This window comes from Pteronotus mesoamericanus, unplaced genomic scaffold, assembly GCF_021234165.1.
Source record: "Pteronotus mesoamericanus isolate MK-2021 breed Mesoamerican mustached bat unplaced genomic scaffold, CSHL_Meso_final contig_94, whole genome shotgun sequence".
Lineage (NCBI taxonomy): Eukaryota > Metazoa > Chordata > Mammalia > Chiroptera > Mormoopidae > Pteronotus > Pteronotus mesoamericanus.
This window is the reverse complement of record NW_026555285.1, coordinates 2442482-2470409: the sequence shown is the minus strand read 5'-3', so window position 1 is coordinate 2470409 and position 27928 is coordinate 2442482. Positions and strand designations below refer to the sequence as shown.

At 34.9% G+C, this 27928-nt stretch overlaps 1 protein-coding gene across 2 annotated transcripts in view; it reads right to left on the bottom strand.

Moving 5' to 3' along the window:
* The window catches only part of KPNA3 (karyopherin subunit alpha 3), a 113832-nt gene that overhangs the window by 17246 nt on the left and 68658 nt on the right, over positions 1–27928 (bottom strand). For both annotated transcript variants that reach the window (XM_054586315.1, XM_054586317.1), the window contains 8 exons: positions 19953–20042; positions 19740–19769; positions 19600–19652; positions 19367–19462; positions 6429–6514; positions 4292–4378; positions 3752–3921; positions 2539–2583 (listed from right to left, as the gene is read on the bottom strand). In XM_054586315.1, the coding sequence (XP_054442290.1) occupies positions 2539–2583; positions 3752–3921; positions 4292–4378; positions 6429–6514; positions 19367–19462; positions 19600–19652; positions 19740–19769; positions 19953–20042 (657 nt within the window). The remainder of the gene's footprint in view (positions 1–2538; positions 2584–3751; positions 3922–4291; positions 4379–6428; positions 6515–19366; positions 19463–19599; positions 19653–19739; positions 19770–19952; positions 20043–27928) is intronic.

The window sequence follows — 27928 nt, the reverse complement described above, 5'->3', positions numbered from 1 at the left end:
AAAAAAGACATAAAATAGTCAATATAAAAGGAGGAAGTAAAATTATATAAAAAATGGATTTTTTGCTATTGAATGCCAAATTTAGTTCTATGCTTTCTGACAACCAAGATTAAAAGGAGAAAAAAGGTAAAATATTTAATATTTCCATCAAGACATTTCCCTAGGACATTATGAAATTGATTATAGGTAAACAAAAGCTTCTACCATCTGTTGGTTGTGTTTATTTGAAAGCTAGGGATATTACAGTGGCAAAGTACTGTAGTTATATTTGTCAAGTTTAACAAACACTCAGAGATTATTCCCCTAAAGTTAGAACTGTGCTGTGGATTATAGGCTGAAAGAGAAAGACGACCATGCTCTCTAAGACCTCAACATTAGTAGCAGATAAAAAAAGTGAAAGTAATTCACTTTTGTCAATGATTATCTATACTGAATCTATTTCTATAGTCTCTTTTTATCTTTAGTACCACCCTTATGAGATGTTTTTATTCTATTTTATAAATAAAGCATATTGAACTCAGTAATGTAAAATAATCTAAATTCATACAATAATGAAAAAGTGCTATAGCTGAGAATTGAAGCCAGGTCCAAGGCCTATACTCTTTCATGCTATGATCACAAAAATGTACACTATTGTGTGAAGACAAGAAAATAAAGTTAAATAGAAAAATAACCAAAATGCTAGATTATGGAAGCACATATTCTCTCCAGCAATCAGAAAGCTTCACTGAGAGAGTAACATTTGAAATAAGCATTATAAGGACTGAAGGATGATGGTAGAAGTGATGACAGAGGTGATAAAGATGATTATTAATAGTTTTTATTGAGGGTTTAAAACATGTCAGGAACTGCTGAAAACACTTTTTATATGTTAACTGATTTATTCCTTACAAAAATCCTATGAGATTGGTACTGGCATTATGACCATCTTACAAATGTGGTGGTGGGGGAGGCAGATAGGTAATTTGTCTAAAATCATATAACTACAATAAGATTTTGTCAAGTTGAAAAGTCATTTCAGAAACATGAGGAAAGATATTCAGGATTCGATAATACATGGAGGGTCTGGAGAATACAGGTAGTTAACAACATAATGCATTGGTTAGGAAGTTAAAATGTAGGTGTTTTTGAATCCCATTTTAAGAAGTTTGGGCTTTACCTCGGTGTGCTCCCATCTGTTACAGACAAACCTTACAAGAGGTATGATGTATTTGGAATAGGGAAAATTGGATGTAGGTAGGTAGGTCTATTTTGTTATTATGATAGGTTTAAGGAGGTTGATGAAGGTATAAACTAGAAGCAGTAATGGTTAGGAGAGGATATGATAAAGCAGAGAACTAAATTTGACATTCAATAACAACAGATGCATTTAAAAAAAATATTTTACCTCCTTCTCTCTTTTATAAGATTTATTATCAGGATCCTATGTCTTTTGCTAGTCACTTTTCCATCCATTTTAAAAATAGGCTACCATATAACCAAAAATTGTTTCATTTAATTTCTATGACATTTCAAGCTAATACGTCACAAATAGTTATTTCAGCTATACTTAAAAGATTCATTCTTAAGAACTTAATGTACTAAAATAAACTAGAGAAATGTGGTCCAGTGTCTGTTTATGAACTACATGGCCTCTCAAGAAATGTTAGCAAAGATCTATTCTTTTTTTTAAATCTCAATGATAAATCACACAATTCTGGCACACACACACACACACACAAAGATAAGATTATAAAAACACAAACATAAAACAAATTAGAAAGAGATCTTAGTTGGAATAATAGAAGCCAGATCAGTGCTAGATAGACTCAATTCTAGATTCAAGGAAATTTACCCATTGTTTTATTCCATGAAAGAATAACACTTTGCCTTGCAACATTTAGGAGAATTTTTAGATTGCCTACTAAAAACATATGCCAGAATGTGTTTAGTAAACACTTAGCTAAATCTCATATAATAAACAATTCATCTAAAAATGCTTTTGCACACAAAACTAGACTAGATATTCTTCAGTACTATACCTCACAATGTTGTAGCCTGGGAGGCAGTGTGGTTTCATGGTAAATACACAAGATTTGTCATCAGAAGATCTGTTTTGAATAACAACTTTGACCCTTACAAGCTCTGCAACTTTTAGCAAGTCACTTACTGTTTCTCTGAGGCTCAGTTTCTTATTGTGTAAAATAGAGACAATGATATCTAGCCCACCTACTATAAGAATCAAATGAGATTAAAAAAAATATAAACATGCTTTATAAAGTTTTTACTGCTTTATAAATATTAAAACACTACTAATAATGGTACAGATAAATAAACTACACATGTGATATTTTCTTAAAGTTAGCATTTTGCCATCTAGATGATTTAATCTATAAACTTCATTTAACCTTAATCTTATTTCTAAGATCAATTTACACACTGTAGAAATCTGACAAGTTAATAAGATATATGCTGATATTTATTTTAAAAGTCCAAAGAATAAATGACCCTCCTTGTTCCGTCAAGAGCAAAATCCCAAATCTAAGCTGCTTTACTTACATTTATGTCTGTATGGTATATGAGGACACACAATGCTGGCAAAATCTGAGGAAAGAAGATAAACAATACACTAAAGCTGATGAATATGTCTTCGTAAAAATGAATAACTGATACAAAAAGCAATAAATACTATTTGCAGGGTAAGAAAGACAATATTAAATTTGTTTGACTCTCTATTAGGAAAATGGAAATTTGATCAATTCAATCTGGAAAACCAAAATCATATTTCAGGTGACCAATTAATATATCCAAATACATCTGGCAGAGATTAATGTACCTTAAATGAAAAACATTTGTTTTCAATAACCTTTTTTATGACATATAATGTCAAGTGAAAAGTATGGAGATGCAAGTATATACAGTGTAGGTATTTTTAAAAAGTTACTCATAAAACTGTCATCATCCTCTCACTTACCTGCATAAAGTAAAAGATTTTATTTAATAAACTTGAGTCAAATTAAAGTTTTTGAGCTTAGGTTTAGTTAAGAAAATTATAACCAGTACAATACTGAGTTTGTTGAATTCAGGCCTTCCAGATCTTTTTTTTCCTCTTCTTTAAATCTGGGAGGGTAATCACACTAAATACTCTCCATAAGGGCAAAGGTAGCAGAAGCCAGCAAAAGATGCCAATTATGAAGATTCATAATCAACATTTCTCTTACACAGTCAAGTGATTAAAGTTTATGTAGTTTTAAAAACTTAAAATACTCAAATTCATTTATAAATTAGATGTAAATAGAAAAGTTTTTACTTTGTTTTAATTGTAGATTTAATACTAAGTATGACACATATGAGTACACTAATTTTGACAGTAATCAGAGAAATTTCAATTGGACTTAATGTAAATTCACTTAAGAATATTTGCATATAAGTACACTAGTTTTATCTAGATCAATCCCTTAGCTTTTAGTGTTAAACTAACAATGCAATGTAGTAATAAAACTTTAAGATTTTTTTTCTCCTTTTGCATTTTTCTGTCTGAATATTTTATTTCTATGAAAATAGTCATTAAAAAAATAAGAGGGTGGACTGACATTCTTTCAGGTGCCATAAGATACTTTGTAACAGGAGTCAAAAATTAAATGACACATTACTTTAAAAATCTCATACCTGCAATGCAATCAGTATATGCATTATTGCATTCCCTGTACATGAAAATCTAAGCATAAACATAGGGAAAATATACCATCTGGCCTTTGCAATCTTCATTTACCTCCTGAACTGTCTCCATAGGCGGTGGGGGGTCTTTATTCCTGCAGAGATTGACAATGACCCATGTGACGTTCCGAAGGAAGGAGATGGGAATGGAGGGATTGATGAAGGACAGAAGAGGTTTGACAACTCCCAGTGATATGACATAATCTCTACATTGAGGACCATCACCTACAGAAATGAAAATTGTATTTAAAAAAAAAAATTACATTCAGGATGAGAAAGTCTGAAATGTATGCAATGGCTCATGTTGGGACACTGATGTTCTATGTTTCCTCACCATTAGTCAAGGGCATCAAGGGTTGCTGTTTCTCCAGACTTTGATTTGGGGGAGGGACATAAATTTAACCTACCAATCTTGACAGCAAATTGCATACCTGTTTCAAAGAGGTACCATTTTAAATGAGTATTTATGAAGTAAAGAGATAGTCAACCCATGTTAAAATTAGAGGAAACATAGTGTGTAATGGCTATGCCAATGTAGGAAAAAAGTTAATTAAGATTCTTAATTGAAGTCTTTTCAAACCTAAATGCAACTTACCTATAATGTTTCCCAAAGCCCATACCGCTTGTTCACAAACATTCTGATGTGGTGAATGGAGAAGTCTCAGAAAAAGAGGCACAGCATCTATTTAAAAAAAAAAAAAAAAAGCTGATATTTAGCCTGCAAAATATTGAAGAGTTTATAGGTTTTTAAGCCTAAATCATCTGGTAAAAGTACATAGAACCTGTCACTGTATAGTTGCCCACTGGATGGAACAAATGGGGCAAATGCTTTTAACCTAAAATAATCAATTTTGGTATTTCCCCTGGAAATGTTCAAGTAACAGACCTAATTCACAGTAAATAAAAGTTGCTTTTAAGTCATTAACTAAAAGCAAGCAGCAGTAATTTTTCCTATAATGCATTAAAAAAATGCATTAAATTTTTTGCCTATAATGCATTTAAAAAAAGAGCTCCTACACCAACTGCATAATCTTAGAATATAATACTTTAGTCAGTGTAATCCAAATTGCTGATATGGGATTAACTAAAGAACTGATTATTCCTAAATCAGGCCTATCTTATATTTTAAAATAATTTATCATTACAATTCTTACTCTTTATATAACTTTCATGTTAATCCAAATCCTAAAACACTGGTATAATACTCATTCCAGGTATCAACAGAAAACTAAGCATAAGTCAGATCACTTTTTCATAAATTTTGGTCAGTTGTATATGTATTACCTCTAGGAGTTTTTGCTGTATCTCTGTACTACTTGTATTATTTATTTAACATTTAAATTAAAGTTGACTCACACCTTTAACAGTTTTATGGAGATATCATTTACATACAGTTTATCTAAGTGTAAAATTCAATGGTTTTTAGTATTTATACAAAGTTGTACAGCTATCACCACTATCTAATTTTACATTTCCATCACCTCAAAAGATATCCCATACCCACAGCAGCCCTGCTGCCTGCTTCCCCAGCTCCAGGCAACCTTTTATCTGCTTTCTTTTTCCATAGATCTTCCAATGCTAAACATTTCATATAGATAAAATTGTATAATATGTTTTTCTGTGTGTGCTTGGCTTCTTTCACCTAGCATAAAGTTTTTAAGGTCCATCCATGTTATAGCATGTATCTATACTTCATTCTTTTTTACTGCTAAATAGTATTCAATTGTGTACCACATTTTGTTTATCTATCATCAAATAGATATTGGGATTATTTCCATTTTGGGGCTATTGCTGCAGTAATGCTGCTGCAAACATCTGTGTACAAGTCTTTGTGAGGACATGTTTCCTATCTCTTGGTTCCATCTCGTAGTGGAACTGCTGTGCCATATGGTAACTCTATGATTAATTATTTTTTGAGATAATCTGTTTTTCCAAAAAGGCTGCACCATTTTATATTCTTGCCAGAAATGTATGAGGGTTTCAATTCACTCACATTTGTAATTTAACTAATTTTATTTTTCACCTTTAGAGATAGAAGACCCATATTACTAACGACAAACAGAAAGTAACCAAAAAATTAAAAGTGAAAACAAAACACTGCTACTAAGTTACACCTACTAGTCTCCATTAAAAGTACTAGGTTTAAATCTCTCCCCTTTTTGTTACAACTAACATCTAACTGGAAACTATCTCCTAAACATTATCAATGTATCTAAAAAAGAAAACTAAAAAAGAGTACTATCCTCACTACCTGATTCAATGTAGCTTATTGCTAGATCATATACTACTTAATATCGTCTTGAGTACTACCTGAAGTCAGTTTAGTATTCCACATTTTTTTCAAAAAGCGTTTGTCAGTATGATCAACACATTAACAACAGTTACCCCATCTTGAGGTAGGCATACTTTAAAAAATATATATGTTACAAGCTAAAATACATAAGCTACTCTGTACCTTTGAGGTATCAGAAACAGAAATTTTAAAACCTGCTATTAGGAGATAGTCTCTACCTAAAAAGATAAAATTCTATTCACATTTTAGTAACCACAATTAAAATTATTTAATGACAGATTAAAGATACCTATGGGAAGGATGATAATCATCAAAAGTAACTTATTAAATTCACCAGTTTTAAAATGTTACAACATAAAATTACAATGCAACTCTACTTCCTTATTTTTATTTGGTGGGAGGGGGGAAGACCAGTGAGTAAGGAAGCTAATTTACTTACTTGACTGTACAACAGCCTGAGTCTGGGCAGAAGTTCCTGATGCTATATTAGTTAAAGCCCAAGCAGCTTCAAACTGTAATGAAGGACTGGAAGAAAAAAATAAACAAACAAAAATCATTAGGCACAGAACTCCCACTTCAATCTATGACCTGCAGATCTATATAATTGTCCTTTACCTTGCCCTTGAATTTCACCTGGTTATATAAAACTGCCTGTTGTATATCTCCACCTGAATGTCTCATTGGCTCCCAAAGTCAGTCACTATGGACATACCTTTTTAATATCACTGGTAGTTACAATATTTAGCCAGTCATTATTTTTTTCTTTGGCTTCTTCCTCTTCCACAAACATCTAATCAATAAGCTTTGTCAATTTCACCTCCTAAATATTTCTTATATTTATAGCATCACTCCTAATATCACTCTGCTAGTTGAGGCCCTCATTATCTCACTTGAATCACTGCCAAAGCCTCTAGAGACTGGTTTTAAAGATAGGAGCCCATGTGACTCCATGCCATCTGCTTTAGACCCTGGAGATATTAAGAGGCTGTTTAATTTTGCTGAAAGGACAGGATCATTATAATTTGAAATAGTGAAACCTCACAAAGAAGGTAAAAACAGCCAGCTTTTCAAATATGGATAACGAAAGACACTGATAGGTGGAAATACATATAAAAGTATCATGGGTGAATGATCATGATGTGTATGGATGATAAGGAATAAATCAAAAGAGCTGAAGCCAAGGAAATAAGCAAAAATATAACAGGGGATGAAATTGGAAGGGTAGGTTATCTAAAAGAGAGAGAGAGAGAGAGAGAGAGAGGGTGGGGGAGAGAGAGAAAGAGAGAGAATGTGTGTGTCTTGGTGGAGTGAGGGTGGGGAGGGAAGAGGAATCAAATCCCAAGATTTGGAACTTGAAATTTTTTCTATACATATACTAAATATAGAGTGCAACTGAAAAAAGAACTAAAGAAAATGTTGGAGGCCATGGTACGCAGAATGAATTTTAAAAGGTCAAAGGATGATGTATGTAGGAGAGACCTGTTAAAAGAGAATTATCTACATTAAGTTAGGATAAACAGATGAAAGAATATAAATGCCTTTAAACATAATACCAAGGGTGGAAGGCGGAGGTAGTAAGCAAAAAGGGAGAGCCAAAGAACAGGGATGTAGAAAGACATATTTGGTGAAGAGAGTGAGGTTGTTAGCATCAAAAGGTTAGAGAAATCCAACAAAGAAAAGGTTTAAGGGGAATAAATGTCAGGGATACAGCAAGCGCTGAGGTTAAAGAGATGGATCAGATGAGAAAATGGAGTAGAAGGCAAGAATTACATAATGAATTTTGGCAGAAGGCAGGGAAAAGGAGTATCAGAGGCAGAGGAGAAGTAAAAGAATAAGATCAAAGATGATGAGACAGTATGTGCTGTTCCAGAATGGAAGAAGAAGAGGTTATTAAGCTAGACTAGTTTGTCAAAATACTGGGAAATGAGGGCCTTAAATAAGAAAAATAGAAAGATGCAAAAAATCAAATTACAAAACCAGGCAAATTCTCAGAAGACATCATTTGAAAAAAAAGAGAAGATACAGAAAAAATAAATTAGTGCAAGAAGTAAACAATAAATGAACACTTATTATAAGCTTGATATTGTTAGTGTTTTGTGTATATTATTTCTGTAACTCACAACCACTTAATTTTTATTTTTAAAAAATTCAATGAATTTTAATTTTCCTAATATTTTCAGAAAGAATTATCAGAAACATCCTCCAGCAACAAAACACAGTTGAATAATCCATTTATGCCAGCCCCACTCCCATTCAATGGACTAGCTGTATGTGCTGTGAGGTAGCAATGATCTGTGGAGATGGTACCCTCAATATACATTGCATTCCCTCTTCACTTGAAGAATGGAAATAACTATAAAGGATGTAGTCTAGAGCCACCTTTCATTATTTCATCAACCATTCATTGTATTTTAAATGCCTAATATCAGTTTACAACAACATTACCAGTATTTTTTTGAAAGGTAATGCTATCTTCCAAGTAGCAGATACTAACAACCTCAAACAATCTCTAACAATAATTAGAAGTCCTAAACCATGCTTTAGGAAAGCATTTCCTGCAGTCTGTGCAAGATTTATTCCTACTCCATCACTGGTAATAACTGCACTTCCTGCTGCATAAAAAACTCTGCCGCTGCAAACTTTAAGGCTGCTATGTATTTTCGGGAACATTGAGTACTTTACATGGCACCCTTGGATCTGACGTCAGTGTGACCTTAAAAAAATACCTTTGACAAGGTGGAGCTGGTTTGTACAGAGAACTCAGGCCAACTATTCCCAGTAACCCTACTTCTCTGTGTTACTGGGGAGGGCTCACATGACCTACTTTATTTTTTACTATTAAATTTTGGGTATATTTGTTTTCATAATTTGCTTTATATCTAGTTTTAAATTCCTTTTTATTAAATTTATTGGGGTAACACTAATAAACAAAATTATACTGGTTTAAGGTGTACAATTCTAAAACACATACTCTGTATACTGTATTGTGTTCACTACCCCAAGTCAAGTCTCTGTCCATCACCATTTATCCCTGCTGTATCCTCCCACTCCCCTCACCAGCCCAACTGGCAATCACCAACCACACTGTTGTGTTCAAGCCCATGAATATTTTCCTCTTTGCTCAATCCCTTCATTCACTCCCACACAGTACTCCTTTGTCCCCAAGAGCTTTCAGCCTGCTCTGTATCTATCAGCCTGTCACTATTTTGCTTGCTCATTCACTTTGTTCTTTAGGTTCTACATATGAGTGAAATCATATTGTACTTGTCTCTCTCTGACTGGCTTAGGATAGTGCTCTCCAGCTCCATCAATGCTGTCACAAAGGGTAAGATTTACTTCTTTTAATGGCTAGTAGTATTTCATTGCTAAATGTACTGATGCTTTTTTATCCACTCATCTACTGATGGATAACGGGCTGCTTCCAAATCTTGGCTATAGAAAATAACACTGAATTGAACACATGGGTGCATATAATCTTCTGACTTGATGTTTCAGGCTTCTTCAAATAAATTCCTAAAAGTGGAAATGCTGAGTCATAAGGTAGTTCCATTTTTAATTTTCTGAGGTAGCTCCATACTGTTTTCTAGAGTGGCTGCACCAGTATGCATTCCTATCAACAGCACACGAAGGTTCCCTTTTCTCCACATCCTCATCAACACTTTTTGGTTCATTTATTTTTCTTTTTAAAATCCTCACCCAATGACAGTTTTTCATTGCTTTTTTTAGAGAGAAAGGAAGGGGGAGAGAGAAAGAAACATCAATGTGAGAAACACATCAATCGGCTGCCACCCATACATACCCCGACCAAGGGGATTGAACCCACAACCTTTTTGGTTCACAGGATAATGCTCCCACTGAGTCTCACTGGCCAGGGCTGATTTATTGATGACAGCCATTCTGACAGGTGTGAGGTAATGTCTTGTGGTTTTAATTTGCATTTATTTGATGACTGGTGACACTGAGCATCTTTTCATATATCTATTGGCCATCTGTATATCCTCTTTGGGATATACATTGTCTACCCAGGTCATTTGCCTGTTTTTAAATTGGATTGTTTGCTCTTTGGTGTTTAGCTGTACAAGTTCTTTATAAATTTTGGGTATTAACCCTTTATCAGATGTAACTCTGGTGAAATGTTCTCTCATTCAGTGAGTTGTCTTTTCATTTTGTTGATGGTTTTCCTTGCTGTGCAAAAACTTTTCAGTTTGATGTAGTACCATTTTTAAATTTTTTCTTTTGTTTCCCTTGCCTCAGGGGATATGTCAGAAAAAAATGATGCTACAAGAAATATCCAAGATTTTACTGCCTATGTTTTCTTCTAGGATTTTTATGGTTTCAAGTCTAAAATTTAATCTTTAGTCCATTTTGAGTTTATTCTCATGTACGGTGAAAGAGGGGGATCTAGTTTCACTTTTTTGGCACATATCTGTCCAATATTCCCAACACTGTTTATTAAATAGACTATCTATTACCACTTTATAGTCTATTCAATACCACTTGATCATGTTATGATCTTTTCTCATGGTACCCCAACTGTATGTTTCCACCTCCTTAGACAAACATTGACTATAAAGGCATGGGTTTATTTTGTAGCTCTCTATTCTGTTTCACTGACCTATATGTCCCTTTTTATGCCATTACCATGCTGTTTTGATTACAGCTGCCTTGCAGCATAAGATGATATTAGGTATCATGATTCCTCCAACTTTATTCTTCTTTCACAAGATGGGTGTGGCTATTCATGATCTTTTGTGATTCCATATAAATTTTTGGAATATTAGTTCTTGTTGAGTGAAATATGCCATTGGTTTCCTGATAGGAATTGTGTTGAATCTATAGATTGCTTTGGGTAGTATGGACATTTTAATGATGTTAATTCTTCCAATCATGAACACAGTACATTCTTCTACATATATACCTTCTTCAATTTTTTCTTCAGTGTCTCATCATTTTCCAAGTATAGGTGTTTTACATCCTTGGTTAATTTTACTCCGAGGTGTTTTTTATTCCTCTGAAGCAATTGTGGATGGGATTATTTCTAGTTTCCCTTTCTGATAGATGATTATTGGTGTATAAAAATGTAGCTGATTTCTGGGTATTTATTTTGTATCCTATTACTTTACTGATTGCATTTATCAGTTCTGGTAGTTTTTTGGTGGAATCATTAGGGTTCATATACAGTATCATGTCATCTGCAAATAATGAGTTTTACTTCTTCCTTTCCAATTTGGATGCCTTTTATTTCTTCTTTCTTCTAGAAATTATTTCTATTTCTAGCCTAATCACTGTGGCTAGGACTCGCAGTATTATGTTGAATAAGAGTGGTGAAAGCAGACACTCCTGTCTTCTTCCTGACCTTAAGGGAAATGCTTGTGCCCATTGAGTATGATGTCGGCTGTGGGTTTGTCATATAGTCTTTATTATGTTGAGGTATGTTCCATCTATTCCCACTTTGCCCACAGTTTCTTTATCATAAGTGGGTGCTGAGTTTTATCAAAAGCTTTTTCTGCATCTATGGACATGACCATGCGGTTTTTATCCTTCATTTTGTTTATATGGTGTATCACATTTATTGATTTGCCAATATTGTACCAAACTTGTCTCTGAAATAAATACCGCTTGATCTTTTAAATGTATTGCTGGACCTGGTCTGCTAACATTTTGTTGAGGATTTCAGCATCTATGTTCATCAGGAATACTGGCCTATAATTTTCTTTCTATGTAGCATCTTTTAGCTGGTTTTGGAATTAGAATAATGCTGGCCTAGGCTGGGAGTCTTTGCTCCTCTTGAACTTTTTAGAATAGTCTGAGACAGATAGGTGTTAGCTCTTTGAATATCTGATAAAATTCACCTGTGAAGCCATTTGGTTTTGGATGTTCGTTTGGAATTCTTTTATTTCTACTTCAATTTCACTAGTTGTGATCTGTCTATTCAGATCCTCTGAATGAATCTTCCTGATTCAGTATTGGAAAATTCTGTTTCTATACATTTATCCATTTCATCACAATTGTCTAATTTGTTGGTATATAACTGTTTATAATATTTTCTTACAATCCCTTCTATTTCTGTGGTGTCAGTTATTCTCTTTTATTTCTGATTTTATTTATTGGGGTCCTCTTTTTTTTCTTGATGAGTATGGTTAAAGGTTTGTCAACCTCATTTACCTTTTCAAAGAACTCACTCTTGGTTTCACTGATTTTTTAATTCATATTTTTTAGACTCTATTTCACTTATTTCTGGTCTGATCTTTACTATTTCCTTCCCTCTACTCACAATGGGCTTTGTTAGTTGTTCTTTTTTCTAGTTCCTTTAAGTGTAAAATTAGATTGTTTGAGATTTCCTTATTTTTTGAGATATGCCTGTAAATCTATGAATTTCTCTCTTAGAACTGCTTTTGCTGTGTCCAAGAGATTTTTGGGTTGTTGTGTTCTCATTTTCATGTTATCTTTTTATTCATTCATTGACTTCATTGCTAACTCATTCATTGTTTAGTAACATGTTACTTAGCCTCCCTTGTGAGTTTTTCAGTTTTGTGTGTGTGAATGATTTCTTTTCATACCATGATGGTTAGAGAAGATGTTTGATATGACTCACTGAGAATTGTTTTGTACCTAATATGTAATCTATGCTAGGAAATGTTCCATGTGAACTTGTAGAGAATGTATATTGTGTAGAGAAGATGTTTGATATGGTTTACTGAGAATTGTTTTGTACCTAATATGTAATCTATACTAGGAAATGTTCCATGTGAACTTGTAAAGAATGTATATTCTGTTGCTTGGGGTCAAATGCTCTGAATATATCAATTATACCATCTGATCAAGAAGTGTATCATTTAAGGCCATGACTTCCTTGTTGATTTTCTGTCAGGAAGATCTATCCAATAATGTCAATGGGGTGTTAACATTTCCGACTACGACTGTAGTACTGACAATCTTTCCTTTTGCATCCATCAGCATTTGCCTTACATATTTAGGTGCTCATATGCCGGGCGCAGAAATGTTTATAAGGGAATATAAGAAATGTTTATATCCTCTTGTTGAATTGATAATCCCTTTCACATTATGTAGTGTCCTTGTTTGTCTCTTGTTTAGCCTATTTCGTCAGATGTAAGTATCGCTACCCCAGGTTTTTTTCACTTCTGCTTGCATGAATTATCTTTTTTGATCCCTGTATTTTAGTCTGTGTGTATCTTTTGTTCAGATGTGGGTCTCTTGCAGACAGCGTATACATGGGCCTGTTTTCTTATCCATTCAGCTATCCTCTGTCCTTTGATTAATGCATTTACATCATTTACATTTAAAATGTTATTGATCGGTATGTATTTATTTCCATTTTATTCTTTTAACTCTATTCTTCCTCCTCCATATCCCCCCTACCCATTCTCCTTCTCCTTAAATCAGGCCTTTATACTTATTATAATACCAGTTTAGTGGCAACAAACTCTTAGCTTTTTTTCTGCAAAGCTTTTTTTCTTCTTCAATTTTAAATGATAGCCTTGCTGGGTAAAGTGGTTTTGGTTGTAGGTTCTTGCTTTTCATCACTTTGAATACTTCATGCCAGTCTATTCTGGCATGAAATGTTTTTGTTGATAAATCAGCTGACAGTCTTATGGAGCTCCCTTGTAGGTAACTGTCTTTCTCTTGTGGCTTTCAAGATTCTTTGTCTTTACCTTTGCCATTTTAATTATGATATGTCTTATAGCGGGGCCTCTTTTGAGTCCATCTTTTATGGGACTATCCGCACTTCCCAGACTTGTGTGTCTTTTTCTTCCCAGGAAAGTTTTCAGTCATTATTTCTTCAAACACATTCTCGATCATTTGCTCTCTCTTCTCTTTCTGCTACACCCATGATGTGGAGGTTGTCAAGCTTCATGTTGACCCAAAGTCCCTTAAACTACCCTCATCTTTTAAAATTCTTTTTTCTTTTTGCTGTTCTGATTTGCTGGTGTTTTCTACCTTGTCTTCGAAATTGATGAATCATTCCTCTGCTTCATCTAACCTACTATTTACTCCTTTTAGTGTATTCTTCATTTCAAATATTGCATTCTTCATTTCCAACTGTTTCTTAAATGATTTCTATGTCCTTTTTCATGCTGTTGTGCATCCTTATAACCATTACTTTGAACTTTATATCTGATAAATTGCTTGCCTCCATTTCATTTAGTTCTTTTTCCTGAATATTTCTCCTGCTATATCATGTGGAGCTTGTTTCTCTGTCTTCCCCTTTTGGCTGCTTCTTTGTGTTGTTTTCAAAGTATTAGACTTGCAGACTTCCGGTCAAGAATGAGGCGTAGGTAAACACTGCTCTCCTCCTTGCACAACTGCAGCAAAAATTACAACTAAACAACAAAATAATTGTCACCCAGAATTGTCATAAAATCAAGCTGTATGGAAATATAATCAAGGAATTAAAGAAGTCACATTCACTCAGACAGGTAGAAGGAAAGGAGAGGCAGAGACATGGAAAAGGCAGTCTCACACCCGCATGTGGTGGACAAAAATCAGGAGGGAGATCTCAGGAGTAAGGGATCCCAGACCCACACAAGGACCCCAGCCCAGGGATCCAGTGCCAGGAAGATAAGTCCCCTTAACTTCTGGCCGTAAAAATAGTAGAGGTTGGGACGGCAGAAGAAACTGCAGGATTCATAGGCATCCCCTCTTAAAGGGTCTGCAATAGACTTAGGACTTACACAGACTCTCTCCTCCAGGGGGCTGCTTTGAGTGGTATCAGGAACTGTAGCCCCGCACAAGCTGGGGCCTGGAAGAGGACCTGTAAACCTTGGCTGGAACACTGGTAATGCAGAGGCAAGCAAGACCTGATAATACCTCCCCAAGGGGAAATCAGACTTAGAAATAAATTACACTCCTTGAAGCATGCTTTGCTTCTTCCTCAAGCTCTGTTAATCTTATATCAGATAACTATATCAAGGCTGGGAAAGAAATTTACAAAATTCCTGGCCGCTGACCAATATCCCACCTGGTGCCATGATATTTGCTCAACTTGGACCCAAAGCAGCCTGGTGTGTTCCTGCCATTGTCATCTTTAAACAATACTTATTCTTGGAGAGAATCAAGATGGCAGAAGAGTGAGTGGAAGTGACACTGACCTCCTCCCAGGACCAACCTGGAATTACAACTAAATTGTGGAGAAATCACCTGGAATGAACAACTGAACAATAATGAGAGAGGAGCCTTGTAACCTCGGAGACAGAAGAATCAGTTTTAGGGTAATCTAACTGGTAAGGAGTGTAGTAGAGACTCGAGAAGGTGGGTGGGGCACCCATAGGTGGCAGATAGGATATTCAGAAGGATATTGAAATGGTCAGTTGGATCCCCCTGAAGAGCGGGGTCTAAACCAAAAGTGGGGATCTCTAGCCCACAGCACCAGAGCCCAAAAGTACACAGAAAACAATCAACTGCGAAAAGCGGCAGGGTTGCTCTCTGCCAGTGACAGGCAGCTGAAGACACAAAGAACTGCTTAAAGGGCCAACGCATAAATTTTTATTTGCAGCCACTTACCACGGTCTCCGGCAAAGGTTAGGGGCAGAGTGGGCTAGAGATGCCTGAGGAGACACTGGGGGAGGAGGCTTTGGGGAGAGAACTGAGAGAGTAGCCGGTGAGCTCTCGGTGCTGACTCATCCTCCAAGTGGCAGCAGCCGTCTTGCTCAGGCAGAGACCACTCCCCCTGAGTGGCACCAGCGTCAAAGGATCCAATAGCACTGCCCCCAAGTGGGATTCCACCCCGGCCTGTGCTGTCTAAGCTGCCTGCTGAGTGAAGAGTGGCAGGCACAGACAGTAGATCCCTGCCTAAAGGGGGCACGGCGATGTCTAGCAACACTTGAGAAGAGACTGGGGACGGAAGCACTGGGGAGAGAACGGAGAGAGTAGCTGGCAGGATCCCAGTCTGGGCTCCTCTCCCATACAGCTGCAGCGTGAGTGGACCCAATAACCCTGCCCCCAGGAGAAACGGCCCCGCCCTGAGCTGTCTAAGGCAGCCTGCTGAGTGCAGAGTGAATAGATTAACAGCTGAAGGAGACAGCCACAAGAGTAGATTACTGGAAGTCTCGAACAGACTGTCTAAGGTCAGACAGGGTCAACGTCTGATATCATCAGAGGCAGATCCAAAAAGGTAAAACAGCGGTCTCCAACCATAGAAGGTCACACTACAAAGTCAGGAAATAAACACAGATTAATTTAAGAAGCAGAAGCAAAAGAGAAGAGTCTCACAAATAATGGGAAGACAAAGAAATACGCCCACTCGAAGGGACAGGAGCAATCCCCAGAAAGAGAACTAAATGAAATAGAGAAAAGTAAACTATCAGATACTGACTTCCAAACAACAGTTTTAAGGAAGCTCAGTGAACGCAGAGAGAATTACCAAAAACTACAGGGAAACGACAGGGAATTTACTGCAAATTATATCAGCATGAAAAAGGACATAGAAACTATCAATGAGAGACAAGAGGAAATAAAAAATACAATTTCTGAATTGAAGAACACAGTAGAACACAGTTGAAGAACCAGAGCCTGCTTTGGACACTTTTTGTCCAAAGCAGGCTCGAGGGAGCCGAGGACTGAATCAGAGAGCTGGAGGATAAGGTAGAAAAAGCTCCCAGAAGAGTGAGAAAATGAAAAAAGACTCTAAAAGAATGAAGAGGCATTTAGGGAAATGCAGGACAACCTGAAACGTAATCATATCCATATAATAGGGATACAAGAAGGAGAAGAGGAGGAGCAAGGGATAGAGAACCTGTTTGAAAAAGTAATGAGGGAAAACTTCCCTAATTGGAGGAGAGAAAAAGTCACACAAGTCCAGGAAGCACAGAGGGTCTCATTCAAGAGGAACCCAATGAGGCCCACTCCAAGACACATCGTTATTAAAATGGCAAATATCAAAAACTAACAGAGAATCCTAAAGCAAGCAAGGGAGAAAGAGGTAGTACCATATAAGGAAGCCCCCAATATGGCTAGCATCTGACTTCTCAACAGAAAGACTGCAAGCCAGGAGGGAATGGCATGAAATATTCCAAGTAATGAAAAGCAACGGTCTGCAACCAAGGCTGCTCTACCCAGCAAGGCTCTCAATTAAAATGGAAGACGAAATAAGGAGTTTCCCAGACAAAAGAAGGCTAAAAGAATACACCTCCACCAAACCAGCACTGCAAAATATACTAAAGGGACTGCTTTAAGATGAAGAAAAAGAGTCTATGAATACCCAGTTTCTTTCACAGTTGCCAATACTTGATATTACCAATATTTTTAATGTGTAGTAATCTGAATGAGACAACGATTTGTTCTTTTAATCTGACTCTAACAATGATGTGTTGAAACTAAACCTGTTTTTGTATATTTCTTGCCTATTTCTATTATTTTTAAAAAGCTTTCAATGACTTTTTGGTATTCTTTATCCATTTTTTGATTAAATGTTTGTAGAATTTTTGCCCTAAATATCCCCCCAAAACCAAACAACTATTAACCTTTTTATAGATGTGTGGCAAAAACTTTCCCATTTTATTACTTGTCCTTTAACTTTTTTTATATGTATATTACTATATAGCCTTAAATGTTTAATATAGTCATATTATCAATATTTTACTTTATGCTTCTGGGTTTGAATATGTTACTTCAGGGTAAGAAAAATACTAGTTTGTATTTTCTCCTAAAACTCCTTAGATTCTACATACTGATTTTTAACTCACTTGAATATTTCTTATATGATGTGTGAAATAAGGCTCTGTATTTGTTTTATTTCAAGTAATAGTGGTCCATGCACCTTATTTATTGAATAAATAAATAAATAAATAAATGGGTCTTATTTCACCCATTGATTTGAAACATCAGTTTAATCATATATTACATTGCTAGACAGATATGTATGTTTGTTTCTAGAATCCTCATTTTATTTCATTGATCTACTTGATTATTTCTGTGCTGGTGTCATGTTGGTTTAATTGCTGAGACTTCATAATGGTTTTAAATTTTTAAATATTTTATAATTGATTTTTACATTTAAAAAAGTAAATAAATAAAATATGCATGAAAGAAAGAGAAAGAAAGAAAAAAAGAAAGAAAGAAAGAAAGAAAGAAAGAAAGAAAAAGAAAGAAAGAAAGGAAGAAAGAAAGAAAGAAAGATTGAACTCCTACATTTTGTGACAACATGGATGGAACTGGAGAATATTATGCTAATTGAATAAGCCAGTTGTTGAAAGACAAATACCATATGATCTCACCTATAAGTGGATTCTATTCAACAAAATAAGCTAATAACAAAATAAACCACAGGCATGGAAACTTCGAGCAGACTGAAAGTGACCAGAGGGGATGGGGAAAGAGGACAATGGTGGAAAGAAAGGGAAGGGACTAGACAATGAACATGTATGAATGACCCATGGACATGGACAACAGAGTGGGAATTGACTGTGGGAGTCGGGGGTGGGGGTAGGAAGGATGGAGGGGGATAAACAGGGAAAAATGGAAACAACTGTAATAGAACAAAAGTAGATTTAAAAGTTAAAATAAAATGGAAAATATACATGATAATATTAAAGTGTTAAGAGCTTTTAGATGAGGAGCTTCGTCAGATAATGGAAAACCCTTAGTGGCAACATTTAAACACCATTATTTTTATCTGGTCAACTAAAAATTCCTTACACAACATTTAGCAAAAAATTCCCAAAGTTTAGCCTAAATGTTCTAAAATGCAAAATCAGCATTTATTCTAAAGTTCTGGGAGTTCAAACTTATATCCTCCCCATTTAATTCAAATTGATGAGGTTTAAGCATACCAGGATATTTTGAAACACTAACCGAAATGGGGCTAGTACCTCAAAAGATACCAAGTGGTATTCTTTCCTTTCTATTTTGTAAAAGTATAACTATTTTTAATTTATACAGATGAAAAAAGCATGACGTTAGACAACTAATCGTGACTGAAGTTCTTTTAAAGACTTCACAGAGGATCAATGGATCAGCTGGAATATTCCCAAGAAAGAGCTACTTGGTTCTAGAAATCATACATGTTGACTCAGTCATGAGGTTAATCTATATATAGACTCATAAGCAAAGAATGATTCAAACATCATTTGGCGTGTTTTAAAATATTTTTTTAAAAATTAACAAATAAACACTATAAATATTTGAGATAAGTTAGAAAAGACAATAAATAGAAGCTAAAAATTTCCTAGAAAATATATGTGCACTTTACAAAAAAAAGCACTTTAGGTCTGTTGAATATAATCACAGAATGATTACATGAATATACATAACGAATAAACAACATAAATGTAAAACCAAACTGAACCCAATGGTTAAATAAAAATCTTAAATTTTCAGTTAACTTAAAAAAATTAAAAAGGGAATCAAATCCATACTCACTTATCATCCCTTTCTAGACATTTAACTAGAATTGGTAAAATCCCAGATTTTATTAGGTCGTCGATTGGTGGGTTTCTGTCACTGGATAACAGTTTTCTAGAAAAAGAAATATAAGAAGACGTTGTTATAATTTTCATGCTATGAACAGAAATAAAAATGTACTTCTACTAAACTATCAGCTAAGACATCCTGTGTGTGACATAACTTCTCTCTCTGGACAAGTTAGTATTTACCTTGCAGCCTGGACAGCACTCAGCTGGACCACTGGGTTATCACTTGTGGCATTCTGCAACATGAAATGTAAATTTTAGAAATTTAAAAAAAAATCAATTTCAAAATATTTCAAAGTGAGAATATTAAATTAATAACTTACCTGCAATATAGCTTCTAGGGTTACATTTTGCTTAAAAAGAAAGAAAATTCAGCAATGAGTTTGTTAGCAAAATTACATTTATTAGTTTATTTACTAAAGTTATGTTAATATACTTTAATTACCATTGTACAATTGATCTTAGGTTAAGAATGAAATTTTCTGGGTATTACAAAAATTATTTCATAAATACTTTATAAGAACAAGGTAACTTACTGCTTTAAAATCAGCATCAACATCTGAATCTTCTAAACTTTCTTCTTGGGGAACATTCCTTTTTTTCAGTAAGTGTTCATCTCTTTTGTTCTGAAAGGCAACCAATAAATAGTTTAAGAAGCCATGGGGGTACTGTTAATAAAAATTCCATTTAAAATTATTTAAACTTTTCAGGCAATTGTGAAAGAAACTGGATTTCTACATAAGGATAATATGAATTTCAAACACACACACACACACACACACAATTTATTAGGCACCAATTTATTTGACCAATAATATGCTTTCTAATCTCTAATGAAGATTTAAATTTAGGGATGCACTATCATTATTATAAAGTCTAGAAAATATATTTCAACTAGTACGCTTTCGTCTACTTATTATTGGTTGCCTGAAGCAATTTACTAGGAAGTCAGTTTAATGAAGTTTAGTGCATCATGTTATAGTTTCTCTCTTGTGTGAACTGTGGGGAATGGGAATTCACTATCATAAATGTCACCTACCTGTCATAATCTCAGATTTAAACCCCTGTTATCTGGCTTTTACAAACAAGAATTCTCTACCAGCAAATACATTTCTACGTTTTATGGGATTCCAACTGTCTGTAATGGCAATCTGAGCCATTTCATAAAATATTAACTTAGGGGAAATCATCAATCTTCTCTAAAGTTTTAGTTTATCTATAGAATTAAGCAAATAAATTAGGCAAAGACTGAATAAATGACTTCTAAGATGCTTTTCAACTTAAAATTTCAAAGGGCATACTATCTAGGTTTTCAGTACAATATTTACTGAAGCGTTTGATTATAACAAAGTTATTGAAGAGGCATTAATATTGATGTTAAAATGCATATCAAATAGAAAGTTAAAATTGGAAATATATCTACATCTGAAGCTTACTGGCTTATCTGTGGCATCTACTTTTGTGCTATGTATGCGTAAGCCTGTTTAGACAAACTGCTGTTTATACATATATGCTAATTGGGAGATTAGAAACTGTTACTTGTGGCATACTTTAGTAACTTCAAATAATCAATTTTATATTATTTTAAAATTAACAGCTCTCAAATATTAAAATTCATACACTTATGTTTTATAGTCTCAAGTGGCTCCTTACAAAATACTTATTAATTTACAGAGGGAAAACTTGGCAGACAGTATCTTGACCAAGTGACTAAGATTATAACCAGGAGTAAAGGAAAAATCAACATTGTGCCTTCTGGTTTGAACTGAGAAAACAATGATCACTTCTGTGGTATTCCTGATCAAAATAATAAAATAACCAACACCTAAGAAAAGTTAGACAAACCCAAATCTGCCCTTCTAAAAAAACTACTCTTCAAAAGATAAAAACTGAGGAAACTGTTGGAATGAAGGAAATTTAAGAAACCTGAAAACTAACTGCTATGTCTAATCCTGGATTGAATCTTGGATTTATAAAGGATATTATTGGGAATAATTAGCAAATATAAGTTGGCTCTGTGAATTAGAGTAAAAACTTATCTACATTAATCTGACAAGTACATTGTGGTTAGGTAGGAAAAGTATGTTTTTATGAAATATTGATATATTAAGGGTAATAGGCATGATGCCTGCAATTTAACTGGCTGAAGAAAAATGTACATATACATGGAAATTAGAGAGAGAATAAGGCATATATGGAAAAAGCTATCAAGGAAACGGGGGGGGGGTGAATGAGGGTGTATGAAGTTTCTTGTTTTTCTTTTTTATATATATATATTTTATTGATTATGCTATTACAGTTGTCCCATTTTCTTCCTCTCCTTTAATCCCCTTCCACCCTACACTGCCACACACCCCCATTCTTTGCCCTCTGCCCCACTTTAGTTCATGTTCATGGGTTGTACATGTAAGTTCTTTGGCTTCTCCATTTCCTATACTATTCTTAATATCCCCCTGACTCTTTTGTACCTACTATTCATGCTGCTTATTCCCTGCATCTTTTCCCGCATTCTTTCTCCTCCCCTGTTTTACTGTTTATAATTTTTGACCTTCTTAAGTCCCTTTAACATTTCATATAATAAGGGCTTGGTGATGATGGACTCCTTTAACTTGACCTTATTTGGGAAGCACTTCATCTGCCCTTCCATGCTAAATGATAGCATTGCTGGATAGAGTAATCTTGGATGTAGGTCCTTGCTTTTCATGACTTTGTAACTTCTTTCCAGTTCTTTCTTGCCTGCAAGACTTCTTTTGAGAAATCAGCTGATAGTCTTATGGGAACTCCTTTGTAGGTAACTGTCTCCTTTTCTCTTGATGCTTTTAAGATTCTCTCCTTATCTTTAATCTTCAGTAATGTAATTATGATGTGCCTTGGTGTGCTTTCTTGGGAACTCTCTGAACTTCCTGTATCTCCTGGAGGTTTATTTCCTTGGCCAGATTACCAGTGTTTTGAACTATGCATCTGATATGTTGGCTATCTCTTCACTGCTTAGTTCTATTTGTGGAGTTTTGATCTGTTCTTTCAACTGGGCCAGATTTCTTTGTCTTGGTGCACTTTGGAAATCGTTACAAGGAGCAGAGCCTTAGGTATTTGCCAGGACGAGGCAACCCAGGTCTCAGAGTTATGACGCCATCTGTGGGGTAGGGCGTCCAAGAGAACAATGCCGCTTGCTCCGCTTTCCTCTGGCTTTCAGTCACTTCCCCCGCCACCCACAAGCAAATGGGGCCCATTTGGTGGGGATTCCCAGGTGGGTGCATTTGCGTACATTCTAGGACCCTGTGGGTCTCTCCAGTGGACTCCCGTGTGAGGCTGGAAGTTTTCCTGCCACTGCAACCCCCACAGGATTTTTACCTCTAGAAGTTTTGAGGCTTTCTTTTCCCGCACTGGAACCCTGGATTGTGCGGTATGCCTCCCTCTCCAGCTGTTCCTCCGGTTTATCCACATGCAAATGTGGGACCTCCTGGTCCTCCAGCCGCTGGATTGCCATGTGTCCTCTCTACCCTGGCTGCCCATCTCCGCCTCTCCTACCAGTCTGGACAAATGCTTCTTCTTTAGCTCCTTGGTTGCTGGATTTCCATACAGTTCGATTTTCTGGCAGTTCTGATTATGTTTTGTATTTAAATTTGTTGTTGTCCTTCTTTTAGTTGTGCAAGGAGGCAAAGTGTATCCACCTATGCCTCCATCTTGGCTGTAAGTCCCCAGAGTATATGAAGTTTTTTGTACTATTGGGCAAATTTAAATTTCAAACTGCAAGTTTGAAATTGTTTCAGAATTTTAAAAAAATCTATGCAATGTACTCCAATATTTGTAACATAGTTAATTTTGAAATTCATTATAATTTTAACATCTTTTGGAATTTTATCCATTTAAAAACATTTCAACAAAGTTTATCCATTTACAAATAAAAAAATAATCTAACCCTGATCCCATTCTGCTTTCACCTAACTTTTCCAGAGCCTGAATAATCAAGCTTTCTGAGGTCCTTCAGGAATTTTTCTTCATTCCTCTTACTCTCCTAGGTATTTCAAGCATAAAAGCTGTATAAGCATAAATACAACCAAAGCTTCCTATACAGAGAGACACCCCCAATCTAGAGACAGTATTTTATCATTATAAGATGTTTACTGGCTTTTTCTGGTGAGAAAACTCCTTTCTATTCCTAATTTGCTAGATTTTTAAAAAAAATCTCTGTAAGCCACAAATAGGTGCTTAATTTTACTTAATGTACTTCTTTTGCATCTATTGAAGTGGACATGTAATTTTACCCTTTTATCTGTAAATGTGCTACCTGATTTTCTAGTGTTAAATTTAGAACCTTGCAATGTCAAATGTATAATCTTGTTAGTCCTGAGATATATCTTCCTTGGAATTAAAAAATATATATTTATTTTATTTAGAACTTTTTTCACCTGTGTTCATAAGTATCTTTTCACACCATGTCTTGGTCTGGTTCGGAGGGTTATAATTTTGCTAGCCTCATAAAATAAGTTAGAAAGTGTTCCCTGTTTACTTTCTCTGTAATCATTTAATAAGGCTAAAATTAACTGTTCCTTGAATGCTTGCTTGCTGCAGTTCAATCTGTAAGGTTAATTTTTCTTTCAAGTGGATGGGAGAGGGTAAATTTTTGGCTACTGATATAATCTCTTCCATTATTTTTAGATCTATTGAAGTTTTTCATTGCTTCTTAAGGTAAATGGGTAAATTATTATTATTTTTTCCACTAGGAAATGGTCTATTTTACATACATTTTCAAATTTATTGGCATGAAATATTTCATATTCAAATTGTGTTAGACTGCTTGCAGAAATGTCTATAATTCCCCATCCTATAGTCATGCCTCTGGGTAGCCTGGTTCTGCAATGATTCTAGATGTGGCTGTGTAACTTGCTTTGGCAATGCAACATAAAGCAAATGGACTTAGACATCAAAGTACATCCTCTCTTGTTGCTCTTACAGTTTTTAAACCACCATGTGAAAAGCACTGTGCCAGCCTGCTGGAGGAGGAGGCTATGTGGAGGACAACCAACGTCCCAGTCAAAAGCCAGAAACTTGAGTGAGAATATCTTAGATCACCTAGTCATCAACTAACCCACCATGAAGGAGCCCACAGAGATCAAACAGGCCCAGACCAGAAAAATCACTATACCAACCCACAGAATTATTAGCTGAATAAAATGTCTATTGTTTTAAGCCACTTAACTTTGGAATGGTTTATTATACAGCAAAAACTAATCAATGTATTAATATTTTAAAACTTATGCTACATATAAATTAATACAGTGGAACCTCAGTTCTCAAACTCAATTCCTTCCAGAAGGCTGTTCAAGAACTTAATTGTTTGAGCAAGGAGACATTCAAGAACCGAGGTTTGACTGTATTCCTTTTAAATTCCTATTATTAGCTCTCTCTACCTGTTATAAATTTTTTAGAAAGTGAAGTATTACTTTAACTGTATTCTACAGGTTCTGGCATGTAATATTTTAACATTTGCAATTGTTCATTTCTAGGTATTCCTAATTTCCATTAGAATCCCTTTGATACCCAAGGTATGTAGAAGTGCTTCATTTTTTCACAATTAAGAGATATTTGTAACTATCTTATCCAATAATTTCTAATTTAATTGTATTGTGATCAGAGAATACAGTCTGTACAACACTCTGAATTAGCTGATATTTACTTTATAACAAAGTTTCCCAAACTTTGTCAATACACAATGTAAGCCAAATGAAGTACCTAGCATTTTCTTAAGTAGTTAGGTCCAAACAACTTAATGAACTTTTTTGGGGGGAAGGGGAACAGGTATCAAAATATTGAAAAAAAATTATTTCATTTAGACAAAACATGCAATTGAAAGGAAAACAGCACAATCTAATGTTTAAAAATTGTGAACTATCTCAATATCTAATAGTTCTGTGGTATCTGAAAGATGTTAAATAGCACTGTGTTTCACTAAAAAATTTAGAATATTGCAAGGTGTCCCTTTGAGTTCACTAGGGAGTTCCATGGTAACTCAGTTTGGAAACTATAGCTTTTCATTATTACAAAACCAATTTTCAAACATGCATGGGATTTTTTAAAAATTAAATTTATTGGGGCAACATTGGTTAATAAGATCACACAGGTTTCAAGTGTACATTTCTGTGATACATGATTTGTATATTGCATTGTGTGCCCACCACCCAAAGTCAAATCATTTTCCATCACCATATATTTGGCCTCTTTTACCCTTTACCACCCACCCCACCTCCTTCTTTCTGGTAACCACCATACTGTTGTCTGTGGCTATAAGTTTTGGTTTTATATCTCATATGAGTGAAATCAAATGGCTTTTAGCAACTTCTGACTGACTTATTTCACTTAGCATAATATTCTTGTTTCACTCATGCCATTGCAAATGACATTTTTTCTTATGGTTGAGTAGTATTCCACAGTGTGTATGTACCACATCTTCCTTATCCAATCCTCTTTTGAAGGACACTTTGGTTGTCTCCATCTCTTGGCCACCATGAATAATGCTGCAATGAACATAAGGGTGCATATATCTTTGTGAATAAATGTTTTCAAGTTTTTTGGTAAATACCCAGAAGAGGGATTGATGGGTCATATGGTACTCTTTTCTTAATTTCTTGAGGAACCATCAGACTGTTTTCCTTAGTGGCTGTACCAACTTACACTCCCACCAGCAGTGAATGAAGGTTCCTGTTTCTTCACAATCTCTCCAGCACTTGTTATTACTTGTCTTGTTGATAATGGCCATTCTAACAGGTATGAAATGGTATCTCATTGTAGTTTTGATCCGCGTTTCCTTAACAGCTAGTAAAGTTGTGCAGCTTTTCATGTGTCTGTTGGCCATTTGTATGTCTTCCTGGAAAGGGTGTCTGTTTAGGTCCTCTGCTCATTTCTTTTATTGGATTTTTTTGTTTAGTGTTAAGTTGTACGAGTTCTTAATATATTTTGGATATTAACCCCACACTGGAGCTATTGTTTGCAAATATCGCCTCCCCTTCAGTTGGCTGCCTTTTTTGTTGTTAGTGGTGGTGGTTTCTTTTGCTGTGCAGAAGCTTTTTAGTTTGATATAGTACCAGTCATTTATTTTTGCCTTTGGAGTCAAATTCATAAAACATTCTCTGAGACCAAGGTCCATAAGTTAAGTACCTATGTTCTCTTCAATGTAATTTATTGTTTCAGGTCTTATTAGTAGGTCTTTGGCTTATTTTGAATTAATTTTTGTACATGAGAACAAACTGTAATCCAGTTTCATTCTTTTGGTATGTGGCTTCCCAATTTTCCCAGCACCATTTATTGAAGAAGCTTTCTTTACTCCATTGTACACTTAGCTCCTTGCCCATACATGGGGTTTTATTTCTGGGCTCTCAATTCTGTTGCATTGTTCTGTGTGACTGTTTTTCTGCCAATACCACGCTGTTTTGATTATTGTAGCTGTGTAGTATAATTTGAAGTCAGGCAGTCTGATACCTCCAGCTTTGTTCCTTTTTCTCAGGATTGCTTTGGCCATTTGGGGTCTTTTGTGGTTCTATAAAAGTCTGATGACTTTTTGCTCTATTTCTTTAAAAAACAACATTGAGATTTTGATGACTATTGCATTAAATCTGTATATTGCTGTGGATAATATGGCCATTTTAACTTTGTTGATTCTTTCAATTGATGAACATGGAATATCTTTCCACTTCATTTCAATCTCTTTTAAAAATGCTTTGATGTTTTTAGTATACAGGTCCTTCACATCCTTTGTTAAGTTTACTCGTAAGTGTTTTATTCTTTTGGTTACAATTTCAAAAGGATTTTTTTTTCATTTCTTTTTCTGAGGTTTAATTGTTAGTATATAGGAAGTGTGATTATACTGCAACTATACTGGATTTGTTTATTGTTTCTAATAGTTTTTGGTGGGGTTTTTAGGGCTTTATATATACAAAATCATGTCATCTGCAAAAGGTAGAGTTTAAAATATGTTTATTAGACACTTGCAAATTGTTATTTAATTTTTTTCTCTCTCATTAATTGGTGCTTATTCCTTATTGACAAGAAAATCTCCCATAATGACTAAGACTTTGACAAATTACTCCTTGTAATTTTGCTTTATATATACTCATTTTTATTTTATATATAAGTGGACATATATAAGTACGCACATACAAGTTTAGAGTTATTACAGCTTCCTAGTAAATTGTTTTTTTAAATGAAAAGTTAACTAATAACCTCTGCATTTTAATTAAAAACATACTAAGATAGGACAGAATATCCCAGGGTATCAAAATCATACTTTATATGCTTTAACAAAAAATATGTACAAGCCAAGGTAAGAGGATCCCTGGTCACATTTCTTGTGATTTGACTAATCATTAAAGGAGGCTTTATGAAAACCAGTAATTTAAACTGTCCCATTTTTGAGAAGCTAGATATTTTCACTTTCCTAGAGACTGTACCACATACAGTATACTCAGTATCTATAAAAGGTATCTTATTATTTTCTCAAGTGGGAAGGGAGCTCAGA